A 24,426-nucleotide genomic window follows, 5' to 3' on the forward strand; every position below is an offset into this window, starting at 1 on the left:
TTTCAACACACACACACTATACTGTAAATGGCTGCAGTTTCCTTCAGAAAAGTGCTATGCTACAGACGTCATTCAAACATCCACGTGTTTGTCTCATCAAGACCTATATTTTCCTTTTGACAGCATCTTCCAGAAAAAGAAAAACGAGCTTGAAAAATCTGCATCATTTGCATAGACTTCTTTCAGCAGATGTCGCCGGGCGTCGGCAGAGGACGGGGGTCAATTGCGGGCGTCGACAGGGGTCGGGCGTCATCGGGGGTCGCGTCGGCCATGGTGGCTCAGTCCGGCAAACGCTGCTTGCAGCTTTAATTAATTCTGAAATCACAAGGACTTCCTTTCCTGATAAAGTGAACGGCTAGCAGCCATCCTGATGCACTCTTTATCAAAGGGCTGACACACTCTCCCTTTCTTTTCTTTTTAGATGATGACCTCATTGACTTTTGTCGTCACACCCTGACCTCTGAGCAGCCGGGGCTGGGAGTGACACCCAGCCCAGCAGAGGGAGCCACTCCAGCAGCCATGTCCATCCAGGAGGGACCCCAGCGGGCCCCTTCGCCAGTCCTCATCAAACCCGAGTCCAAGTCCAGACCGGAGATCCCGCCTAAACCCTCCTTGCAGCCGTCCACCTCCCCTCCCCCGGACCACTGTGACAGCGTCACGGCGCCCTCTGAGGGAAAGGTGAAGAGCATCGTCAGCAAGTTCAGTCGACAGGAGCAGAGCGAGCGGGCGGAGCAACCCGGCGATGAGCTGGTGGAGGTCATCTCCTCCAAACGCTTCAAGAGGCCGCCGGTGGTCAAGCCCAAGCCACGACGCGCCAGCTTACCCGTGCAGCTGGAGGGGCAGCAGGCGCCTCCGCTGCCCATGAAGAGGAGTCGCAGGCCCAAGGTGCTGCTAGAAGATGCTGTCAGTGTGGAATGTGGACGATCAGGTGAGCCAGCGTTCAAAATATATGTTTTGTTGCTCACTGATGTCCTGTACTCTCATCTCTCTGTGGCAGGTTGATGAGGCTGATGTGTGTTTGACACTTTATTTTTCTCTCCACTCTGACCCCCGATTTGCATTAAAAGCATCTGCGGAACAGCCGACAGCCATTAAAATCAGTGTGCAAGTTCACACCAGGCGTGGCGTGGGCGCGTTTCAGCAGCGTCACAGAAGCCTGAAACCACGGCGCCCTCGTAAAAAACGGCCTCATTTTTTAATTAATTTTTTTTTTTACGCTTCACGCGTAGCCACCTTGTCAATGGCAGCAGGTAGAATCGTTCAGGCAGGAAGTCAGTGATTGGAACTGTGCTGGATTTTGTTTTTGTACGTGCTGGATTTTACTGTGAAATTGAAAAGTGACGCATCGGCTTCAACGCTGTCCAGTTTGACTGTCAAACAGTAAGGAGGAAGGAGTTTGTGCGTGCTCTTTAAAGTGCTGAGTGGCGTTGCGTTAAACAAAGCAGGAAATGTGAAATAAAAAAGGTTAGAATGCTCATAAAAGCTCGCACCTCCGCATCACCCTGAGCATCACCCTGAGCAACTCTGCAGGTGGAGAGGGCGACGTAACACCATCACACACAAGCGGCTCAATACAAACGTTCTTATAGGAGAAAACCAAGACCATGCAGATAAAACTTCTCCTGATCCCTTCGTGCAAGTGTGTTTATAACTCAGGGGTGTCAAAGTCCAATACACAGTGGGCCAAAATTTAACACTGATATTTATTGAAAAAAATCTTCCTCCAGATATGACAGTGAACCTTTCATATGGGTGCAAATAAATTTTGCTTCAACACTTGAATATGACGCAAGCAACGCTTCATACAATACGATAAATAACTTAATATTGCACCCGCGCAAAAATCTAATTTCAAGTAAAAAAACTGAAAATAAATTAAAATGTAAATGAAAAAAAATATTATACCTCTTTTTTATTTGCAGCCTTCTGAGTTAAATTTCAACAATACCCTTTTTACAGCTGATAATACATTTCAAGATAAAATAACAACAATAAACCAATTAAGTCAAAATAATAACATCCTTCAATGAACGACTGCCAGCATTCTGGGATTTGAAGTATTAGCAGTGCGTGTGCTGTATAATACTGGTGGGCCAGCTCTAGTAGTGGGTTTGTATGGCATCGTGGGCCAAATATAATTACGCTGCAGGCCAAATTTGGCCTGCGGGCCAGAGTTTGACACGGCTGGTTTGTATAAAGAAAATACTGCATCACACAAGGTTACTTATTCAGGTGCTCTTTTTTTCGGATTATGTATTGTCACTTCCAACAAGTGTCGTCCATGTGTCTGTGTGCGTGCGTGAGTGTGGTGAGCAGTCAGGGTTTTGTTTCACCCGACTGTGTGTGTGAAACAGGTTCCGTCAGTGGTTGTGCGCGCCCAGCAATGTGTCTGTACAGGCTTTTCATTCTTGTGCTTGCAGGCCAGCCGGTGCACATCCACTCCACGGCCGTCTTCCTGTCAATGACTCAACAACTGAACTCACTTGAAAGTTTTCTTCCACTTGTGCTTCACTGACACGTGACGTTCCTCGCTGCGTCACAATCTCCTCATTTGTCTGGTCAAGCCACCGCAAATCTGACTTCTTTTTTTTTTACTTGTCATGAGACTGGAGAGAAATGCGTGTGTGTTTCTTCCCTGTGTTTGCAACGTTGCCATCACTTCCTGGTTTTGGTTCCCTGTAAGAGGACAACATTTAGGAGCTGCATTTGAAGACTACTAACAGGATTTAATCACTGTGGCTTTTGATCACTTTGAAGTCAAACAGTGATGCAACAAAATGGTACAAACCTTGCAAAAATAAATTCTGAAGTTTTCGCCTGTAGTAACATAGAGCAGTTGATATTTGCTGAAGGAAAAAGAAGGAAATGTAAATACATAATAATTCTGTGAAGGTTTTGTTTCTGACTGGTTCAATTCCACTTTCATTCGCACTCTCTCCTCTCACCCCTCTGCTGCATCCATTTCCTTCTGTCAATATTTGACCCTTTGTTCACACTCCTCATGAAAATTTGAACGCATCACGAGTAGATGTCCTGTTTTTCCACGCTGGTGAACTGCTGACTTGACAGTCCATTTGAAAAGAAGTGGGCGAGTCCGCTGGGAGACAGGAAAATGGCTCCGTCCCACACTTTGGCCTCGTTTTTAATGCTGCTTTAAAAGTCTGTCGTCTAAAACTTGAAAACTCCTGACTGATTTATTATACATTTATTTGCTGCAGAGCCTGACGGGAAGGAGGGGGAGATCCAGCTGAACGGTGGAGGTGAAGCGGGGGAGAAGCCAAGTCCGAGCAGTCGTCTCCGCTCCTCCTGCCAGCAGGACTGCAGCTGCATCTGCCACCAGCAGTGGCCCGGCATGAAGCTGGTGTGGGTGCCTGTGGACACCAACGAGGAAGTAGAGGACTATGAGGGGGAGGTGGAGGAGGAGGAGGAGGAGGAGGAGGAGCAGGAGCAGAACTATGAGGAGGAGGAGGAGGAGGTGGAGGAAGAGGTGGTGGTGGAGGTGGAGATAGCAGACGTGGTGGACGGAGACGGACACGGAGACGCTGCTGTGGACGGTGATGACAGTGAATCATTTAAGGCCAGCAGGTCAAAGTTCCAACAATCTCTGGACGTCCTGATGGCCGAGCACCACAGGAGGCGCTCTGACCCCGGCCCCCCCGCCGCGCTCACCTTCGCCGTCACGCGCAGCCAGTCTCCCCCCGTGCCCCCGAAACAAGCAGACCACAAGCCCCCCCAGCAGCAGCAGCAGCAGCTGGAGGAGGAGGAGGAGGAGGAGGAGGAGGAGGAGAGCATCTACGAGTCCACTCTTCACCTCCTCACCCCCTTCCCCAAGAAGACCCCCGCCCCCTCAGCGTGCAAGGAGCTGAACATCCCCCTCATCAAGGTGCGCAAGCCGGCCCGCCGCTCCAAGCTGTCCTACAGCACCTCCGACCCCACCTCCGACTTCCAGTCGCACCAGGAGCCCCTGCCCAGCCCCCAGGAGGAGCCCCCTGCCATCCCACCCAGGAGGCCCCTGAACCAGGAGGGCCGCAGTCCCACGCCGACCCTGCGGGGGGCCATCGCTCTGCCTCAGCCCACAATGGAGGAGTGGCAGGCGCTGCGGCCCTCTTCCCCCGGCAGGTCCGTCGGTGTCACCGGGCTGAGCCCCCAGCACGCCGCCGCCGCCACCACCACTGCCACCACGCCGACGGCCGTCAGCCCCGTCAGGCCCGCCCCTCCCCCACCACACAAGACCGACCCCCGCAGGCTCAGCACCGCCTCGGTGCAGTCGCTCACACACAGAAAGGGTTCGTGCAGAAACAAAACATTATTATCGCCCGACTGAGATGAGTTTTTTTTTAGGATGAATAGGTTTCAATGAGGACTGATTGACAGAGGTGTTGTTTACTTTATGTAGAAGCAGATGAAGGTGAAACTAAAGAGCCGAGGGCGGACGCAGGGGATGAACGGTGAGTCAGCTTCACTCTCTGCCTTATCCGCCCCTAAAAGGCCATTCAGGACAGTGTCTACCATCATATACCTAATGTTGAATTGATCTTTTAAGAAGAATCATCAAGTATTTCCTGTGTATATTGTGAGCATGTTGTTGTCCTTCACACTCAGTCTGCAGGCAAAGCGGGAATCTCTCAGGAGGCAGAGTTCATTCAGCTGGGAATCCCGGCTGCAGGACGGTAAGCCTGGCCCCTCCCACCCTCACGGGATCCAGTCAGAGGCTCCTCTTATTATTATTAGCAACTTAGCTATACATCTGTGTGGAAGCGCATTGCTGCCACCCTAGAAAAAAAAAAGAACAGGGCTCAGTATCAGGTTGTAACGTCAGACTATCTATGTCTATAAGTTTTTACGTGATCATTTTCACATTATAACTTGATTCATAATGTCGAGTTATCGTGTTTATTTTCTACGGTGGCAGCAATGTGCTTTAGCACATCTGGGATTGTGGGTTTTAGTCCACAAGTAAAACCTGCACATTCTTGTGTCTTATTAAAATGACGCGCAGCTTCAGACTACAAGAAAAGTTAATGAAGTCAACCTAAAATATATTCTATCCTGCTACCTTTCTTATGAATTGTCTTGATAATCTCAATGATTTCTTTTTCATTTTTGGGCTTTATTAGCATTTTCACTGTGTTGATGTTTGTCGTGTCGACCCTCAGAGCCTCTGTACCAAGATTACCGCGCCACCGTCATCACCAAGGAGATCCGACGGCAGACAGTTTGCCGCAACATCAGCAAGACCAGCGTGGACTTCGAGTGGGGGCCTCATCGAGCGGTGGCCGGGCCTGGGAACGGCGCCCCCAGGGGCAGCCCGGTGCCATCACCTGGCCAGAGCACCCTGTGGCAGGAGCTGCAAGCCGTCCGGGACAGCGGCGTGCTGGAGCAGCTGACCCCGGAGCAGTGCAAGTACCAGGAGGTGAGCCAGCAGGAGGAGGTGGGGCGCTACATGAGGAGAAATCAATAATAGAGGAATGGAAGAAGAGGAGTGGCTGCATCTGGTGTTCAATCACACCGCAAAGTCACAACATGATGCTTTTCTCTCAGTTCAAGTCCACTCTGCCGCTGCGTATCAGTCGCTTCTCGCAGTCTGTATTGATCTCAGCCCGTTGGTGAGAGCCTTTCCAGGCACTGACCTAATCATTTTCCAACGCAGACCTTTCAAAGGATCAATTGATTGAAAAATTAAAACTCGAGGATGATATTTTAATGCGGATGGAGCTCAGATTAACTTGTAGCACAGTCCTGAGAGAGAAGCAGCAGCAGTAGAACTAGTAGTAATTTTATGACAGTAAGAGCACATCATTTGATTTTCATGTAATATTAATTTAATAATAGATGTAATATATAATATTAATAGTTGGTACTTTATGAAGATGAAGTTTGTATTCTTGATGGAGGGAAAAAAAAATCTTGGCTTCTAATATTTTCCACGGGAATGTGAGGAAAGTGAAAGTAGCAAAGGGACAACAGTTGAAATGTTGACTTTATTAATCCCACATTGGGGAAATTTGCAAAATAACAGCAATGATACAGTTAACAAAAATTGTGACTATATTGACTAAGAAGAAATAAAGACATAAAATAAAATATTTATAGACTAAGAAGGAGCAAGCAAGATATTGACATTGTATTGACATGCTGGGTTACATTGTCACCTCCCCGCTGACAGAGCATGTTCGAGGTGTTGACGTCGGAGGCGTCTTACCTTCGCTCGCTGCGAGTTCTGACGGAGCACTTCCTGGACAGCCGCGACCTGGAGGAGACCATCATCATCAGAGACAAGAAGACTCTCTTCTCCAACATCCTGCGGGTCCGGGAGGTGAGCGAGAGGTGAGAGCATGGTGCCGACGCTTGCAAGGGTGGAGGGAGATGAAGGCAGAAGGGAAGTGGCAGCGTGATTTATGGGATGAACTCTGGCGAGGTCGAGTGTTAGGCGGGACAAAGACAGAAGCGATGGGAAGGAAACGGGACTGTGTAAAGTGTTGTTTCCTGATGTGAGGTCAGCAGGGGAACATCCAGAGGTTTGTGGGTCAATCTGCTTGTTTTCCATGGTTCCTTTGTAGGTTTTTGAAAGACCTGGAGGACCGTATCTTTGAGGACTTCATTTTCTCTGACATCTGCGACATCATCCACTACCACGCCCAGCACAACTTCCCGGCGTACATCGACTACGTGCGCAACCAGATCTACCAGGACAAGACCTTCACTTCGCTCATGTAACTAACCCAAACTCCAAGCTTTTACTGTTTTAATCCCTTCAGTTTGCTGTTTGCTTGTGTGGCATTTTGACTAAAAGCTTCAGTAAGTTGACGTAATAGAACTGTCTCTCTCTCTCTCTCTCTCTCACTCACTCACTCACTCACTCACTCACTCACTCACTCAAACGATTGAAATGAATTCAGATACATGACTGTGAATGAATGTGTGTGTCCAGGAAGAATAACGTGCAGTTTGCCACCGTCATCACTCGCCTGCAAGAGTCACCGCAGTGCCAGCGGCTCCCCTTCATGTCCTTCCTGCTGCTGCCCTTCCAACGCATCACTCGCATCAAAATGCTGATTGAGGTAAAGTCGTCGTTTTGAAGCGCACAAATATTTCAGAAAAGTGTTGATTAACTTTGCTCGAAACAAGGGATACAGTGAAGCCAATAGTGCCTTTGTGTGACCCACTAAGCACTTTAGTGTTTATGCTTCTGGGCTACATGTGATAATACTAGCACTTTATATCTTATCACCAAAGCATTTTGGCTTTGCAAAGCTGTGGGTTTTTTTGTATCGAGCGATGTGCAATATTATCGACGTGTGCAATCACACACCTGCTGTATGTCTTTGTGCAATTGAGAATGTGCAATAAAAGCAGCACTTTACATCTTTACTGAATGCATTGTAGCACTGAAGCACTTTTACACTCGCACTCAAATATCTGGTCCCTCTGGTTGAATTGGGGTCCACAGGGTTGTGCCGAATTTTAATATTTGATTTGATTTTATTGTACGGTAATTGAAGAGTTGCATTGCAGTAGTTGAACAGCAGAGATACAATATTTATTTTGTCTTCTCTCTTTCTAAACTCCAAAAGCGTGTGTGTATGTGTATGTGTGTGTGTGTGTGTGTGTGTGTGTGTGTGTGTGTGTGTGTGTGTGTGTGTGTGTGTGTGTGTGTGTGTGTGTGTGTGTGTGTGTGTGTGTGTGTGTGTGAGAGATATTGTTTCGACTAGTAAGTAAAGACTGCAGAGGAGAAGCTAATAAAATACAACCTTTAACAACATCTAACATGTTTGTCATCCTTTCGAGGGTGTGACAACCTTTAGACCAGTTCCTCAAGTGTGCATGCACACACTCCCACACACACACAGACACACACACAGACACACAAAAAGGCATGAGGACATTCTACAGAACTGAACCCTCGCCTCTCATCATGCAAGCGCATTGAGAGTTCCCAGTCACAGCTCATTGCCGTGCTTTATTTTGTGGAATGTTTCCAGTGTCAGACTCACTTTCCCCTCTGCCATCAGCAAACACACAGGGACACCTCACCTCACCTCACCTCTATCACTCACATCAAGGTGGAAAAAATGTGCCTAGTTGATGGTGTTTGTCCGTCAAGTTGTTGTTTGTTGTTCCAGAACATCCTGAAGAGGACAAAGGAGGGGACGGCGGAGGAGCAGACGGCCTCCAAGTCCTTGGCTTCTGTCTCAAAAGTGAGCGCTCACTCTTCACCTCACACCCCGTGACGACAAACTGCCATCATTCCACCCGCAGAATGTGACATAAGGCCATTGTCTGAAGGACTTCCTATTGACCGAGTTCCACAGTGACAGCGAGCCGTGTTGCGACCGAGGACCAGCAGACAATAGAAACAGCGTTGCTGGAAAAACAGGGAGGAAAAACACATTCTCAGCTTGTTTGTTTTGGTCCAAACAGATCATTGACGAGTGCAACACGCAGGTTGGGAAGATGAGACAGATGGAGGAGTTGATCAGCATCTCTCAAACACTGGAGTTTGATAAGCTCAAGGTAGGCTTTGCCCAGTGAACATTGTTCACTGTCGGTGTTGGTGGTGTGATGACCACGACGTCATGCAGTCCTGATGGTCCTGATGTGCCATCGCTTCTTCTTCGCCACCAACATCAGGACCAGGACTTGATTTAACCAAGGATCATGTGCCATCACGACCTCTGACCCTCCCAAACACAGACACACACATTCCACATGGACAGCAGCTAAAGCAGAAGTCCACGACTGTTCATTTAGCTTTTAGCTTTATTTAAATGTATAATAACTCAACTAGCTCAACTACACAATAATATTATTTAAATACATCTACATGTTTACATTTACATACGTCATGCATTGATCAGCAGTCTGATGCAACACGTCGTCTCTGTCGCTGTCCTCAGGCCATCCCCATCATCTCCCAGACCCGCTTCCTGGAGAAGAAGGGAGAGCTGCAGGAACTGGCCAAGGGAGCTACTCTGTTCAACACCAGGTTCAAGTTTGTCCCCATCTACCTGTTCCTCTTCAACGATCTGCTCATCATCGCTGCCAAGAAAGGGTGAGGCGCACCAAACTGATCATCCGTCTGAAAACTGAAAAAAAAAAATGTCCTTCAAGCTTTGTCTCATAATTTGCAGAATTATCCCTAAATGATAATGGAAAATGAATTACATTTTCCGTGTATGGCAAATATGATGTACGCAAATGTTTTGTTTTGTCTTTGTGCCGGCTAGTGTAAATATCACTGAGTTATTCTCTAAGCTGAGTTAACGTATTAGTCAACTCAGCTTAAAGAAATATGCCACGCAGGTTCTGCATCAGCCTCCCGGAGTGGCCCTGGCGGCCCATTCACTTCATTCACTTCAATGAAGTTGCTCACCCAGCGCATATGCCGAAAAAGTTTTATCGATTTGGCCAATCAGAACAATTCTGGAGAGCGCCATATAGCCAGCCCGTTCTTATATGTATCCAGTTCTTATAATACATACATCCATGGTCTACGTCTGTGTGCCATATTTAACGTTACGGTGGATGGTTAATCATGAAGCTGTTTCAAGTTCAGCATGAAGCCATTGCGTTGTGTCTTTGCTCTACTACACACAAGAGATTATGTGGAAGGAAATGAATCACAATGACTCATAATTTCGGACTCCAAACTTCCTCATGAGGAAATGAAAAGTGAATTGAGAACGTCCCAGATAGGTCGCTGCTGGACACAAAAAAACATATCCGCATTATGAGTCAGTAAAAAATACTTGTGTGTCCGTGTGTGTGTGTGTGTGTGTGCGCGTGCGTGTGTGTGTGTGGAGCAGCACAGAGCGGTTTTTGGTGCTGGACCACGCCCACCGCTCACTGGTGCAGGTGCAGTCCATGGATGGGACCAGTGAGAACTGCTTCAGCCTCACCCTGCTGGAGAACCACCACGGACGCATGACGGAGAAGCTGCTCAAAGCTGCCTCGAAGTGAGTCGCTCGCTCACACCGACTGACCCAACCAGCGGCCCAGTCTGCCGCCAGAACACTCACCTGGTGTTGGTCCACAGGTCGGACATGCAAAGGTGGATGGCGGCCTTCCCCAACCCTGAGGACCCCAACAGAGACGAGGACGAGGTCATCTACGAGGACTGGGGTGAGGGGAGCACTGTCAGTGTGTGTGTGTGTGTGTGTGTGTGTGTGTGTGTGTGTGTGTGTGTGTGTGTGTGTGTGTGTGTGTGTGTGTGTGTGTGTGTGTGTCAATCGCTGCGTTTACATTACAGTTTCACGTTTGCTTTTGTTTTGTTTGTTTACGTTTGTTTGCTGTCAAGAATGGTTATGTCTCTTTCACTACTTGTAAAAAATATTACGTCTTCTCCCGTAAGTCGTTGATGCGAAAAGAGTGTTTCCATGACACTTTTGCAGTATACCTTTATAACGAAAGAGCACCTCAGGAGAGCGTCCAAACCTTTTAGCCATATTTTTAGCCAAGTTTAGGTGTTTCCATGACCATTTTTTTTATTGCAATATGTAGGTTTCCCGCAATTCTAGGGGTCATGAAAATGCAGTGTGTGTGTCTGTGTGTGTGTATGTGTAACTTTATCGATGTAAGCTGCACTATTATGAGCAAGATAAAGGACACTACAGACAAACCAACTTTAATAGGACTACAAAAGTTTGTGAGAGAGAGAGAGGTGAAAGCTGGAAGAGGACAAGATAAAAAGAGAGCAGGCAAAGATCAGCAAGGGGTTTATGCCTGTGTGTTGGAGTGTGTGTGTGTGTGTGTGTGTGTGTGTGTGTGTGTGTTTTAAGTCTGTTGTTTCTGACAGCCGTGTGTGTGTGTGTGTGTGTGTGTGTGTGTGTGTGTGTGTGTGTGTGTGTGTGTGTGTGTGTGTGTGTGTGTGTGTGTGTGTGTGTGTGTGTGTGTTGTGGCCAGACTGTCCGCAGGTGCAGTGTGTGGAGCAGTACGTGGCCCAGCAGGCTGACGAGCTCACGCTCGAGCCCACTGAGATCGTCAACATCATCCGCAAAACCAACGAGGGTAAGAGGTCACGTGACTACAGACAGACTGGCGCCGTCACACCCCACACCAGTCCACATTAATGCTCCATCACTAACGCGGCCCCTCCTTGCACTCTGCTTGTGTGAATCCCCTGATCACTGGAACTGCCTCCACCTCCACCCTCAGCAGTTTGTTAAGTTGTTTCTCTTGCATGAACGAGACAGAAACCTCCAATCTTCCCTTGTTTCTTCCCAACATCCTCCTTCCTCCTCTTTCCCTCGCCTCCCCTCTCCCCGCCCCACCCGCCCTCCTTTTTCTTTTTTTCCCCTCTATCTGGCAGGCCTGTATGAAGGCATCCGGCTGTCAGATGGCCAGAAGGGCTGGTTCCCTATCAGCTACGTCATCGAGATCACTAATGAGCACGTGAGGCGGCGAAACCTGCGGGAGCGCTACCGCGTGATGCGGGCCGCCAGCCTGGTCTTCAAGAACAACACCATCACTTAGAAGGAGTGGGTGGAGGACGTTCACGTCAAGCTGTTTTTTGAAAGACAAAAGAGAAACTCAATGTTTTTAGTGGTACCTCAGCTTCGAAGGGACCGGAATGGACGACTCGGAGAACTTGCAAAACGGCACTCCTCACCTTTATTTATGATTTTGGAGCAACGCCGGCAGGAGGCGACGTGCAATTTAAAAAATGCGACCATTCTTTTGGACGTTTTCAGCGCATGACGACTCCTCCCCCTGCCGCAGAGCTAATAGGTTCCAGTCCCTCCTGTCTGATCGTAGAAAATAGCTTTGGATTGTTTCTGTAATCACCACGTTGTTGTGTTGTAGCCACAGTGCACGCTGCAAACTCTGCACTGGACGGTTTGTTCATGATGAGGCAGAACACTGAAAAAGTCGTGCCTTTATGGAAGGAAAAAAAAAAAAATCACTCAACACTTGTGTCTGCATCACGGTACACACGGCACTCTCCTCTCTGCGTGCACTTCTGGTGTGATGGTGGTTCTGGAGTTGGCTCACTACTGTGTGAAACTGGGTATCATGGGATTAGCAGCGCCCCCTGCTGCCTTTTGCAAAATGGAGACGGGACATATTGAATATTGAAGAAGTTGTAAATATTGAGATGGTGAAAGGTCAAAGTGCTTTTAATAAAATATGTTTTAATAATGCGTGCCTTTTTTTGAACAACAGAGGCTTGGCTCAGCCAAAGGATATTTTATTGAACATTGATACAGTACAAAGGCAAATGTGCAAATACTCAAGAAATGCAAAAACATGCAAAACAAAGAAAAAACACACTTTACATTAATTCTTGTTCTCCAAAAAAAAAAAAAAAAAGATTTAAGAAATTCTCTGAAATGTAACACAAAAATCAAACAAGGAAGGAACAATGTCACCAGTGTAGTCTAAAAGTATCTAAAACACCATCAGGAATGAAGGTTGAAGGCTGAGTTGACTGCTGCCACGTCGCCGAGGCTCTGCAGGGCTTGGAGGGCGTCTCTCTCAGAGTCTGACAGCGTCTGCTCCCTCTCTGAATAACCCCGCCACTCCCGGGGTGGAGGTAAAGTCAAGGATTTCTCACAAAGTGGCAGGCGAACAGTATCATTGCCTCCTGAAAACTCGCCATGACTCTGGGCCGACCGAGGATCTGGAGGTGGACCCGTCCATGCTTCCGGGTTCTGGTCCTTTTCCATCAGGCCAAAGCGACTCAGGGTGTTTGCAGCCTCAATCTCCTGGACTGACCAGCACCTGGCCTTCCTGGACTGCATCACACCTGAGCCGGGGTCTGTGGACTGATGGGGGTACTTTAGCGACATATCGATGGTCTCATTGTGCGGTGGCGGCCCCTGGTGGTGCAGTTTGAGGAGATTAGTGATGGCCTGGTCTTCATCCTGGCTGAGCTGGACAACGACCTGGCACAGCTGAGCCGGAGGGACCACGGGGTTCACTTTCACTGTGCTGCTGCCCAGATCCCTGCAGTGGTGCAGTGCAGATCTGAAGGGGTCCGCACGGATTGGTGGGGCGATGCAGGCGGACATAATGGGTGGTGGCGTGTTCAGCCGGAAGCATTCTGAAACCTGGTGCAAGGACATAGGTGCAGTTTGAGGAAAACATCAGAAAACACACAGATGATCACGTATATAAGAATAATTTATTATTGGCTGAACTCATCAATTTACCAACTCTTGCTATCCAGCCTTGTTTCTTTGTGTATCCATATTGTATTATAGTGGTTTGTGAACCACAACTATAAAAACAAACACTCCTGTATTCCTGTTCTAAATGTTCTGCCAAGCCCATGCTCGGGTTTTCTCTCTATCTACAGGATTGATTCAATATGAACAAAGAGTTTTGCATTTGTCTGTCAGAACAAACTTTCAGGATGACTGATTGTTGCAACTACAATATTTTAACATCTTTTGAATATTTATTGAGTCCTGAGTTGCTGACTGAAATTAGGTAAAATAATTTATTAATTTTGTCCAATTAAAAATAACGATAAAAATAAATACACGTGGAGCCCTGCAAAAGCATTTCCATTCATCCAGTCACTTGCAACACTTGTTAGTAAAAATGTATTTCAACGTTTCTGTGTTGCATTTGTGTTGAGCTGCTAATCTTGCCAAGTTATTCTTTAAGCTGAGTTGACGTATTAGTTTCAGCAAAGGTTTGCACTGCAGATTCTGTGTGACATATTTAACATTCCGGTGGATGGTTAATTATGAAGTTTAGTATAAAGCAATTAGATTGTGTCTTCTGTGGTCTACGACATACATCAAAACAAATAGGTTACACAAGAGGAGATGAATCATGACGACTCATCATTTGTGACTCCAAACTTCCTCAAGTGTAGTGGGAAGTCATGTCAAAATTGCGTAGAGACGATTACAGATAGGTCAGTGTTGTGACACAAACAGCAAATCTCAATGAAATAAACCACAGAATTGTGGTCTACGTGGTCTACTGTACCACCACAGACTGGGATGATCTATCAAAAAGGTTTGCATCTGTCTGTCAAGAAGAAATTCAGGGCTTCTCCATTTCAGAAATCTTTCCTCCATATCCATTGAATATTTAACACAAAACCTCTTTTTCCATCTTTATATATTCAATAGGAATTGTGATGATAAAAAAAAAAAAACATGACACAGCTTTGATGTAGACCCCAGACAGTGAGTTGACAATTCAGACTGATCAGACAGATGTAAGAGCTTTAACTGAGAGGCTCACTTATATTTGCATGGCAATATGGTTTATTGCAAACTTGAACTCGGAACATTCAATGTCCCCAAAACACGCTGTCTATTTTCCTTCAACCAGCTCATCAACTCTTTAATCTGTCACCTGTCACCTGTATTTGGCAAAGGTAGCTGGGGGAGGGAGCAGAGATGAAGATGTCGAACATCTCTTTGGCAGTGAGCAGAACAGATAAGATCAGGAGTGAAGGCATCAGAGGGACAGAGCAGATGTTTTGGAGATAAAGGCAGAGAGGCCAGACTGAGGCGGGTTTGGACGTGTCCAGAGGAGGGACAGTTGATAGAAGAAGGCTGGAAGAAGCCTGGAGGAAGAGCAGAGAAGATGTATGGATGTGATGAAGGAGGAAATGGAGTTAAGTTAGTTAGTAGCAGTGGATGTGGTTAGCTGGAGGCAGATGATTGGCTGTGACCACCCCTGATGGGAACAGCTGAGGAGAAGTTTTTTGACTGAATGGATTCATTTTGTCCATGAGAGCAAACTGCTTATAAATCGAGAGATTTTACAATGTAATTATGCACAAAATACTTTTTTAAAAAGCAGCCTTTCTTTGAAGATGTCTAGTGATTGCACTCACCCTCAGCTCGCTCACTGCATTTGGGATCCTCCTGCCACAGCTCAGGGTGGGGTCCGTGTAGAAGAACTCTGCATGTGTGATGGATGGTACTGGGGACCAGACTTGACACGTCAGGTGGAACATTCACTAAAACAGGCATGGGCATACTACGGCCCGGGGGCCATATGTGGCCCGTCAAGATTTTAAACCCAGCCCGCCGAACTTGAAGAAATTATATTAATAGTCAGTAAGTCATAAAATAGCTGTATTTCATCCATTTTTTCTGTGTTTTCAGAGTAATTTTAATAAAGAGCTAAATACTCCATACTTCAAACCAATTTGCTGCTGCTCTGGGCCCCTCTGTCACATTTTAAAACCCATTGTGGCCGCACCAGTCAGAGAGTTGACCCACCGCCTGGTGTGGAACCTCAGAGAGCCGAGGTTGGTGCAAGTCACCTGTGTGGTTCTTGGGAAGCGTGTTACTGAGCTCCAGGTCCGCACTCAAGTACAGCGGCAAGAAGGAGGGATGCTGCAGGGTCCTGCTGGAGAGGGTAGGCAGGGACAGAGGAGGCCTGGAGGAGCTCTGAGGAGAGGAAGGAAGGAAGGAAGGAAGGAAGGAAGGTGTCATCCTGGCAGTTTGGACAAAGTCAAGTTTGGACAGAAGAGGCGGAAAAAAAACTCACATTGCTGCTCATCGTCGCTTCTAATGGTTGAGTTGTGTTACAACAGAGCAGCTGGATGAGACGCACACGTTTTGCAGGTCAGGTATAAAACACACGAGTAAAAAACAACAACAAAAAAACAACAACCCACAACTAAACGGTTGTTACCTCGCAAACAAGCTCGCCAGCGCCCCCTGCTCGCGAGAGCCCGTTGGTCGTTGGTGGAACAATTTGACAGGCGAAGAAGAAAAGTAGCTCTGGATGCTACTTGTCCGGCAACGCGATACCTTTTTAAACTCACTGCGGAATTATCTGTACAAGTGATTAGCGAATGTGAAATATAATTGTGAATATGTTGATAAACCTTCCTTTCAGGCTTCTAAAATCAGGACATTACAGACGATACCCGATATTTTACCGTGCAATTATGGTGAAGCTTTTTTTGGTTGTTTGTTTTACGTCGTGACCGTGAGTATCTCAAGTCCAGAAAAAAAAAAAAGAGAGATTATTTTTATTATGACGGGAGGAAATAAATTCTTGTGTGATTAATCACACAGTCACCGAAACAGTTTTGGGAATTGTCGCGGTTGGAACTGTGGCGTGTTCCCATTAAAGCGGTTCAAAGTACTTTTAAGACCTGCGCCGTTGCTAAGTTACGAGAAGACACCGACAACATGTCCCAAATGAGCATTTCTCAAGTTGTTTGTTACAAACTTAATTCATCCCTAAATAGTGTAATTAACAGACTGTATGATGAAACGTGTCCTGCAATATTAATCACTATTTTGAAATACATATATCTGGCCACAAGAGGGCGAAACGGTGTAACTGACTGACTCGGGAAGCTCTTTGGAGAACCTTTAAGATGATCATCTTTTAAGATGAGAACATGCCTTTTCAAGTCGTGCGACGCGCTAGTGTAAAACTCGCCATCTCGTTGCAATAAATACGCTTTGACTGTCTGACCCCATCTATGTTTTAATAATATTCACAGCTGGACAATCTTTTGAAAAGTTTATTTTAAGCGTTGGCCATGGGGTGGCTTTTAAGAAACTTATTGAAACCACCTTATCACTGAGTCTATTAGATATCATGTTAAACAGAACACCATAAAGACAAAATGCGATACTTCCACACCTATGAGAGGAGGTACAGCATAGGCGCAAAACTGTTATTTATTAGTCAAAATGGTCAGGTGCAAAATTGAATCGCCTTCTTCTCATACCACTGAGGAGTTGGTCATCCCATTCATCTTCCCGTTTGTACATAGAAAGGTCACTTCACTCTTCACAGGCACCTGGAAAGAGAAGCAACTTTTATGGCTTCAAAAAAAACAACCTCTTAAGTGGAGTGTGCACAAACAAATTCCAGTGTAGTTGGCCTCACAGGTGGCCTCCCCAGGTACCTGGACAAAGCAGTGCCAGAGTCGAACAGCTCTTGTGAAGCAACTTAAATGATCTGTGCCGCAACAAGGTTCCAGTTAGACATGACCACACGTCCACTTGCCAGCATGACTCTGGGAAGTTCCACTCAGGCCTAATGAGTTCATCCACGTCAGCTGCCTCACATGTTTACCAGTTGGACTGACTGAAGCACACCTGTGGGAGATGAAGGCCTCTGATTTGTGCGTGAAGACACAAACATATAAAAGTCGCTCTTGGTTCAGACAACTGAACACCCGTGTTGGCCTGGAACCCAGACGTAGTTTTCCCTTGGCTTGTGGTGGTTAGCAGGTGTAGTTTGCTAGCCATCTGGCTAGTGTTAGACACTGTCAACACATCATGGCTTTTGGATTTGGCCTCTGGTACTTCAACATTGATCCACTTGCAAAAAGTTGACGTGTGTGGAATCAGTTTTGTAAATTTTCTTGTTACTTCTGTTGTCTTGTAGCGTGGCCTTTCTCCTGTCCTTGTCGGCAACCGTAACATGTGACCTAATTCCCGATGGTAAGACTGGATTTATTTATTTTTTTGGCCCCACTAACTGTACACAAATGTTAATGTTTCAACCACACAGGAGCGCCTCAAATGGAGTGTCATGATCGTTATTTGATGATAGCCGTTGACCGTTCTATCGCTGGGGACCAATCACAGTTTGAAGCTGTTGGTATGTCCTGCACGCCTTCACCACCAGCTGGAAATCGGCTGCGAGATCTCCAGTGTTAAACATGTGCTAATGGTTTACCACTCAGATGAGACGGGCGTTCACCCCATCACTGAGGAATATGCAGCGAAGTGTGGCTACACAGTCAGAGTGCTCCCTCTGCAGGGTCTGGTGGAGCTGCGAGCCTCATACTTCAGCTGCCACACTGACAACCAAGTACAGTCGTGAATAAAAAGGCTCCTGGAAATTTGAAATGCAACCAGAAGGGTTCCCTTTTGGACAGGTGAAATTAAAGTTTAAAATTAACACATTTTTCTCCGTTTTCAGGACGATGAAGCGTTTACATTCCGCTTCAACTTGATCACAACTCATGAAGGACTGAAGAGGAAATACACTGTTAACAAGAGCTGTCCCCTTGCTCTGCCCTGGGCGCCAAGAGAGGTCACCTGTGAGAGCAACTACATGGAGGTAAGACGCACAGAATTGAAAAAGGTTTCTAGGATTGTTCTAATTGTTGTCTCTCTTCAGGTTTCGATCATGACTGATGTGACCTGTCCAACTGCATCCAAGAGAGAAGACTGGGATTCTGCAGTCCAGACTGTAAGGTTTTTGTTTTTTTCCCTCGCAATCAACTAAATTTTCTAAACTGCAAAACGTGTTCATGTTTCAAAATCTCTCCAGGCCTATTCCTCAGCCAACTCGGAGTGGCAGTTGATGTTCAAGAAGGATGGAGTGCTGACACCCAAGAACTTCTCTGAGGCTGAAGCGCAGGGATACGTGTTTGAAGTGACTGCGGGGAGACTCGTGTTCCGCACTCCATATGGACAACCTGACTCATTCAGAACTGAGGTGACCGTTTTGTGTGTGTAAAAGTTTTCAGGTGGAAAATAAATATTTGACCATGGAGTTTGTCAACTTGTCTCCAGGTGAACGGCGTTCCTGTGGAGGCAGTTCATCCACTGCTGTTTGCCAGACAGCGCTGGGTGGTCCTCATGGTGGAGGTGGTGGCGGCCTGCTCAGTGTGTCAGTATTCAATCCGTCGTCCTCCTGTTGCCTTTCATCAGGACGATGATGAAATGACGCAGTTCCGTTGACCTCCACAGACAAGGCGTCTCACAGTGAAAGCGGCCACATCCTGTGGGAGATTCCCAGCTCGTGGCATCCGGTGGTGACGTCACTGCACAAGACTCGCACCTCTGTGGGCGTCAGTGGTGCGCTGGAGGACCCGACGAATGCTGAGGGGAGGGGCTACTTGGTGGAGGACAACAACGACACCGTGCGCATCAGCATCCCTGCCAAAGCTGAGGGAGGCCACAGAAAGGTCTGAACACCTGAGCGACCGAAAGTGCAGATTACGTTTGAAATTGCAGTGCGTGCTCGTCTGAAGTCGACCTTCACTGCGTCTCTGCAGAGCGTGGCATTGGGTGAACTGGCTGAGTTGTACGTCTTTGAGCTCTACTTGGAGCAGGTCGCCACGGACGACGACGACAACGTTACCACCAGACTTCGCGTTCACAAAACCCTGGAGTCGCTGCTGCTGCAGCGCCCGCTTCTCTTTGAAAACAGTGAGTCCGACTGCTGATGTCTCTTTAAAGCGAGGGTGGTCTCACCTTGTTGCCCAGTCGAATGAATGAAGTCGTTACTTCAACCGTGAGTGAAACGGCTGTAAACTAAGTACAACAAAAGCAAAGAAACAAATGAACACTGAAATCAAGTCAAGATTTAACATGACATGTATGAAAAGGAGTAGGAAGGAGCATTTGCTTTATTTATGGTGCATACAACCAACTTTTTTCCACATACAGTTAACCAATGTCAATAAGGGAAAATGACTAAAGGAATTAAAAAGAGCATGCAAATGTGTGTCAAACTTCCAGGGACTGATCCAGAGGAGCAGTGTTTCTCCGTCTTCCTGGGGGACATCCCTGCAGACGTGACTCTGGCCGCTGTCCGCCTGAATGGAGTTGAGCTGGCGGTGCCGTTTGGAAATGCGAGCAGCTACGCCCTCACGGAGGAGAGTCAGGCCAACGACACTCATGGCTATGTTCTGAAGGTGCCGCTGGACGACGCCGGCGTGATGCAGCAGGTAAACGTCTCCAGCGCCGCTTCTTGTCCTGCAGGTGATTCCTCGCCAGACTCTCCTTTGTCTTCTAGCGCTCCAAAGAAGAGGCCCTTATGCGCTACAGACTGGACCTCAACTACACGCTGATGGTTTTACCTGCGAGGAGCCCGTTTCACAAGGTGGTGTCGGTGGAGCTGCTGATGGACGTTGGTGAGTCGCTCGCTTTTGTTTCTTTCAAACCTGTTTTTAAAAGAACCCAGCGGCATGACGCTGTCACGCTCCCCCAGTTCCTCCTGTGTTCACGGCCTCCTGCTCTGAGTCTGGGGTCAGCTTCAGCGTAAAGCGCCAGCCGTTCTTCCACCTCTGGAATCTCAGCGTCGGCCCTGACCTGCTGACGCCTGAACTGGCGGCTCAACACGGCTACAACATGAGCAGCGACGACCAGGGTCTGCAGCTGCACGTGCCCCTCTTCTCACACGGCTTCACGTTCCAGGTGAGGACCTCTCGCTGCACGCCACCAGTGCGCCTTGAAGGTGTTGCTGACCAATCTGCTCCTGCTTCCCAGAACATCACGCTGAAGGGATTCACGAGTACATTTGAGATTCTGGTGCTGGATGCTGAGACCTCGGAGGTCCACAGCGCCGCTGCTGAGACGTGTTCCTTCGCCGCCTCAGAGTTAATTTGTAAGAACGAGCACATCACTCCCATTCTGGCCTCGCTCCACTGCCCGCATTGTCGTTTTAATTTTCTTTTATTAGTTTTTAAATCCTTAAATGGTCCGGCCCCACCTTGTGTCTGAACTGCTCCTACGCTCCTGTCGCTGTTTTTTAAAATTGGTCTTAAAAACCCACTTTTATTCCTTGGCTTTTAACCCAGCGTGAGACCACATTTGTTTTATTATGTACAGCACTTTGTGTCAGATGTGCTTACAATAAATTTGAGTCGAGTCGTTTCAACCGCCACAAGTCTCTCGGTGCGCGTGGAGCTAAAACGCATGTCTCTGCAGTGTGTTCCACTGATGGGATGATGACCTTGGTGGCTGACCTCTCTGCCATGGTCCTGGGTGGTAGAGGGTCTCCTGACAGACCCAACCTGTTGGACAGAAGCTGCAGACCAGAGGCCTGGGATGGTGGCAGGGTTCTGTTTTCATTCCCCGTCAACGGCTGTGGCTCCAAAGTCCAGGTTGTTTGAGTTCCAATGCTTCATGTATGATCTTATTTTTACATCCCAATGAACGACTGACTCCACCCCAACCTCCCTTATCCCCCTCCAGGTTGTGAAGGAAATGGTGACGTATAAAAACCAGATTTCTTTAAGCCAGAGTGAGGACAGTCGCGGAGAATCTGGCAGCAAAGTTGAGAGGTGCTTTTCAACACAAACTGCTATTTTTCAGGCTCCTCTTTGACTGCTCTGAAGGCACCGTCACTCTTGTCTTGCAGCGTGACGGTGCAGTGTACGTACCCCCTGTCTGGCCTCCACAGCTTCTTCTCAACGCACAAGTTTGAGTCGGACACTCCTGGTGCTGGCCAAATCCTGAACTCCACACCAGCCATGCGCACCAGCTCTCCTGAAGGTCTGTGGTTTAGCACCAGCAGACAAAGTTTAATTCACTTGTTTTTTTTTTTGGCGGGGGGTTGAATTTAACTTGAATCTCCTCAGCAGACAAGCCAATCACCACCGTCCAGCCAACTACAGTTCCTCCACTTAAAAGGGTTAGATATGTCCTGTATCAGTCTAATCTGTCACCTCGCTACGTCAAGGTGACCAATATTATTGAGCGGCGACGCACACAAAAAGGTAACCCACTCAATTTGCAACTCGACTGACCTTGAACATAAGCTGCTTTTAACTCTTTGACTCTCTCCACAGGCTATCAACAATCTAGAAAGTTTCTGTGAAGTCAATTGTTTTAAATGTCAAACTCAATAAAAATACTGTTCCAAACGCATGCAGTGTTTTCGCCAACTTGACTGAGGGAGATTTGAGTCCTGTCCAAGAACAGTTTCTGTTACCATTTGGAACAGACGATGGGATGGAGTAGCTATTTAAATCACAACTGTACACGATGGTTAATATGTTTGACTGTGCAGAACTTTAAACCTACAATTAAACAGTGGAATCCAAAATTTGAATGTATAACTTTAAGTATCTTAAGAACTAGTTTGAGCTGTACAGGACTTGGAAAGAAGTATCTCTGAGTCAGGAGGGTGTTTAGGCTCCGGCCTAAAGTTGACTCAACTCATGGCTGTACCTTGGAACAGCCCTCTCACTGCCTTGTCAATGGCCAGTCACTGATGTGAGCTTCCCATTAGTCTGACAAAATTGACCAAGTCGGACCAGATAGGCCCAAAGCTGCCATTTTGCATAGTTGTTGGTTGGCGTGCCAGTCATGCAAAGATCTGTCGTGTACATTTTCATCACAAGACCGTTACTGTCACTTGTGACAAATATGGCTCATGGTATCAAACACCTTATTACAATGTCAATTGGCTGGTGCAAAAGCGACCCAGATTAGTTCATCTTCAGCCGGAACCAGTCCTACATTGAAACACTAAAAGCAGTGAAGTGTAGCAAGTTTTGTTGAGGCTCTAATCAGTATTTACAGAAGGTTGCAATATCCTCAATTAATTGCCCAGTTAAAAATAAAAGGGACAACAAATGAGAATTGTTTAAGGGAAAGGCAGCTTTATTTCCCAAAAATCCAGAGTTTGGCATCCACATATCCTGGAAGCAAGAGACCAGAGGCTAGAAATTTAATTTGTACACATTAATGAACATTTATACACACCTGAAAGTTCTTCTCAGTTTGTGATTTTTTCATTTTTTTTTGTAGGAATTGACAGGACGAAGAGCCCGAGTGCTGGTACCGCTGGCTGGGTATCGACACTGGATCGTGAGCCTAAAAGAATTGCATGGCATATCACCATCTAGATAGGTGAGGTTATGTGTGAAGAATGCTGTACCCGAATGTATATGGTCACCTGTATGCAGAATCTCTATGTATGAGTGGTTCATTGAGGGGAAGAGAATCTTGAGCGTAGCTGATCTGGTTTGTATAGACGAGGAACTTCCCCTCAGTCTGGAGACACATTCGATCACGAGAGACAAAACAATGTCACACAAGCGGTTTGCAGTGTTGCGGTTTGCAACGACGACGTCTCACCGCAACGGTCGTCCCGCAGGAGTCCAGCATGAAGCTGAATAAGGCCCTGGCGCTGTCCGTCTGGATGGGGCTGCAGCCGGGGTCCAGCAGGGTGGTGCGGTTGGGTGGGATTGGTGGCACCGTGTGGGTGGTGTCGACCACCACCATCACCTTCCCTTCTGGCAAACACGCTATCAAATAGACCAGTCTGTGTCAGTCAAAAGTAAAACAAAAAACAAACAAAACAAAAAACACGAGACCTAAGGATCAGGTTCATCACCGAGTAGTTCTCGGCTAGGAAAGGAGCATTCGTGGAGCAGACTGTCCTCCACCTGCAGGGAGTCTGGGTCCACGACAGACACCTCCACCTGTGAGACGAGGCTCTGCAACGTCAGCTCCTGCAGGAGAGAAAACGCAGTATGAAAGAAGCAGAGCGTGACTGCTGTCTGTTGTGAAGCTGGCCCTTCATTTTAGAATCATTCAGTTAAAGGAGCCCCGTAATGAAAAATCTGACCTTTACAGCTCTTGAACATGTCTTTTTGTGAAATTAGCATAACGAGCAACACGCCAAGTATGCAAAGTGACAACTTGTGCATTTCTAGATGCACTGACTTTTTCTGTGTTGCTGCAGTGAGACAGTGAGAGAAATGCTAGTTTTGTGAGACCTGTACAGCTCAGTAGACCACCAAAATGAATTCATTATTTCTGGACATGGCCATCATATTAGGGTCCCTTTGTAAGATTTTTTTGGTTACATTTTAAATGCATTAATACCAGATTTCAAGTCACTGGTGGATTGGTCCAAGAAAATGTTTCAGTAGCAAAACTGATCACCCTGAGTGTGAGAGCAGGGCTGTGGTAGGGGATCTTCACGCTCAAGTAGTCTGCCTGCATTTCCACCACGATGCCGCCCATCTCCACAAGCTCCCAGTCCAGCTTATGGGCACCGAGGAAGAGGTCCCACTGCAGCTGGTTACCGGCCTCGTGGTGCAGCAGCACCAGCAGGCTGCTCTCGGTGCACTTTCCCTCCAGTCTGGGGGAACTAGGAGCTGAAAGAGACACGCGGTGGATAAAACAAGGAAACCCTGCAAACACTCGAGTGAACGTGGCTGCGTTACCTTCGTACGTAACATTGGGTTCTATTGAGGCATGATGGTAAAACACCTCTCCGCCAGGGAAGATGTGGAGAACAAAGGTGACAGACAGGCTGTACACCTGGTAGCCGCCCCCTATGAACTGGCATCAGACGTCAGGCTGCGTGTCGGGTGTCTTCAAACAAGTCACAACGGATCCATCGTTCTCACCTCTGGAATTATTTTAGGATGCGACAACGGGATCTGAAGAAGGTAGGAGTGACTGCCGTTGGGGTGGGGGAGCCTGGACGCCCTGAGGTCCACGTCGTCCTGCGTCCTCTCCGTCCAGGTCACCAGGCCGCCGCCGCCGTCCACCGTGACCTTCTGCAGGGCAACGTCAGCCGCAAAGCTTCCCACAGTGACAGACACTAACCTCTCTGATGAGACAGCATCTGTGGAAGGAGAGAGGCAGCGGGCTGGAAACTGGTTACAGCAACGCAGCTTGGTCAGTGTGTTACGGCCAAGCATGTGCCGAGGGATCTTACGACTGGTGAGGACAGGAGGTTGTGCGACGGGTGGAGGCCTGAGGAGGCGGAAGGTGC

The 24,426-nt window shown here is 47.5% G+C and overlaps 2 protein-coding genes across 3 annotated transcripts; both read left to right on the plus strand.

The window, feature by feature from the left end:
• The first annotated feature begins 421 nt into the window (after positions 1 to 421).
• On the plus strand, positions 422 to 12,138 carry arhgef15b (Rho guanine nucleotide exchange factor 15b). 2 transcript variants are annotated; one of them, XM_076050692.1, is made up of 15 exons: positions 422 to 928; positions 3,219 to 4,286; positions 4,397 to 4,448; positions 4,603 to 4,670; positions 5,157 to 5,413; positions 6,167 to 6,327; positions 6,561 to 6,713; positions 6,932 to 7,061; positions 8,124 to 8,198; positions 8,422 to 8,514; positions 8,898 to 9,052; positions 9,807 to 9,956; positions 10,037 to 10,122; positions 10,903 to 11,007; positions 11,309 to 12,138. In XM_076050692.1, the coding sequence occupies exons 1-15, from the start codon at positions 520 to 522 to the stop codon at positions 11,470 to 11,472; spliced, it is 3,126 nt and encodes a 1,041-aa protein (XP_075906807.1). In that variant the 5' UTR covers positions 422 to 519; the 3' UTR covers positions 11,473 to 12,138. The 2 variants fall into 2 exon arrangements, with proteins under 2 accessions (XP_075906807.1, XP_075906808.1); XM_076050693.1 differs by lacking the exon at positions 422 to 928 and adding an exon at positions 955 to 1,175.
• A 4,988-nt stretch (positions 12,139 to 17,126) lies between these two features.
• LOC142904490 (uncharacterized) lies at positions 17,127 to 21,541 on the plus strand. Its single transcript, XM_076050616.1, has 19 exons — positions 17,127 to 17,248; positions 17,335 to 17,390; positions 17,461 to 17,550; positions 17,636 to 17,763; positions 17,875 to 18,015; positions 18,076 to 18,147; positions 18,229 to 18,396; positions 18,474 to 18,570; positions 18,651 to 18,868; positions 18,959 to 19,112; positions 19,425 to 19,633; positions 19,702 to 19,819; positions 19,897 to 20,102; positions 20,175 to 20,292; positions 20,616 to 20,791; positions 20,883 to 20,971; positions 21,049 to 21,182; positions 21,272 to 21,406; positions 21,479 to 21,541. The coding sequence occupies exons 1-19, from the start codon at positions 17,226 to 17,228 to the stop codon at positions 21,505 to 21,507; spliced, it is 2,361 nt and encodes a 786-aa protein (XP_075906731.1). The 5' UTR covers positions 17,127 to 17,225; the 3' UTR covers positions 21,508 to 21,541.
• The last annotated feature ends 2,885 nt before the right edge of the window (positions 21,542 to 24,426 follow it).

This window comes from Nelusetta ayraudi, unplaced genomic scaffold, assembly GCF_046127955.1.
Source record: "Nelusetta ayraudi isolate G7.1 ecotype Tasmania unplaced genomic scaffold, CSIRO-AGI_Nayr_v1 ptg000128l, whole genome shotgun sequence".
In the NCBI taxonomy this organism is placed as follows: domain Eukaryota; kingdom Metazoa; phylum Chordata; class Actinopteri; order Tetraodontiformes; family Monacanthidae; genus Nelusetta; species Nelusetta ayraudi.

What these genes read in the sequence shown, in the direction of transcription:
- LOC142904490 (XM_076050616.1), top strand. Translation starts at nt 17,226, where the DNA reads ATGGCTTTTGGATTTGGCCTCTG. An exon ending in GCTGCCACACTGACAACCAA is followed by an intron (nt 17,764 to 17,874) that starts GTACAGTCGTGA and finishes CTCCGTTTTCAG; the next exon opens with GACGATGAAGCGTTTACATT. An exon ending in GCGGCGACGCACACAAAAAG is followed by an intron (nt 21,407 to 21,478) that starts GTAACCCACTCA and finishes CTCTCTCCACAG; the next exon opens with GCTATCAACAATCTAGAAAG.
- arhgef15b (XM_076050692.1), top strand. Translation starts at nt 520, where the DNA reads ATGTCCATCCAGGAGGGACCCCAGCGGGCCCCTTCGCCAGTCCTCATC. An exon ending in TGGAGTTTGATAAGCTCAAG is followed by an intron (nt 8,515 to 8,897) that starts GTAGGCTTTGCC and finishes CGCTGTCCTCAG; the next exon opens with GCCATCCCCATCATCTCCCA. An exon ending in GGTCATCTACGAGGACTGGG is followed by an intron (nt 10,123 to 10,902) that starts GTGAGGGGAGCA and finishes TGTTGTGGCCAG; the next exon opens with ACTGTCCGCAGGTGCAGTGT.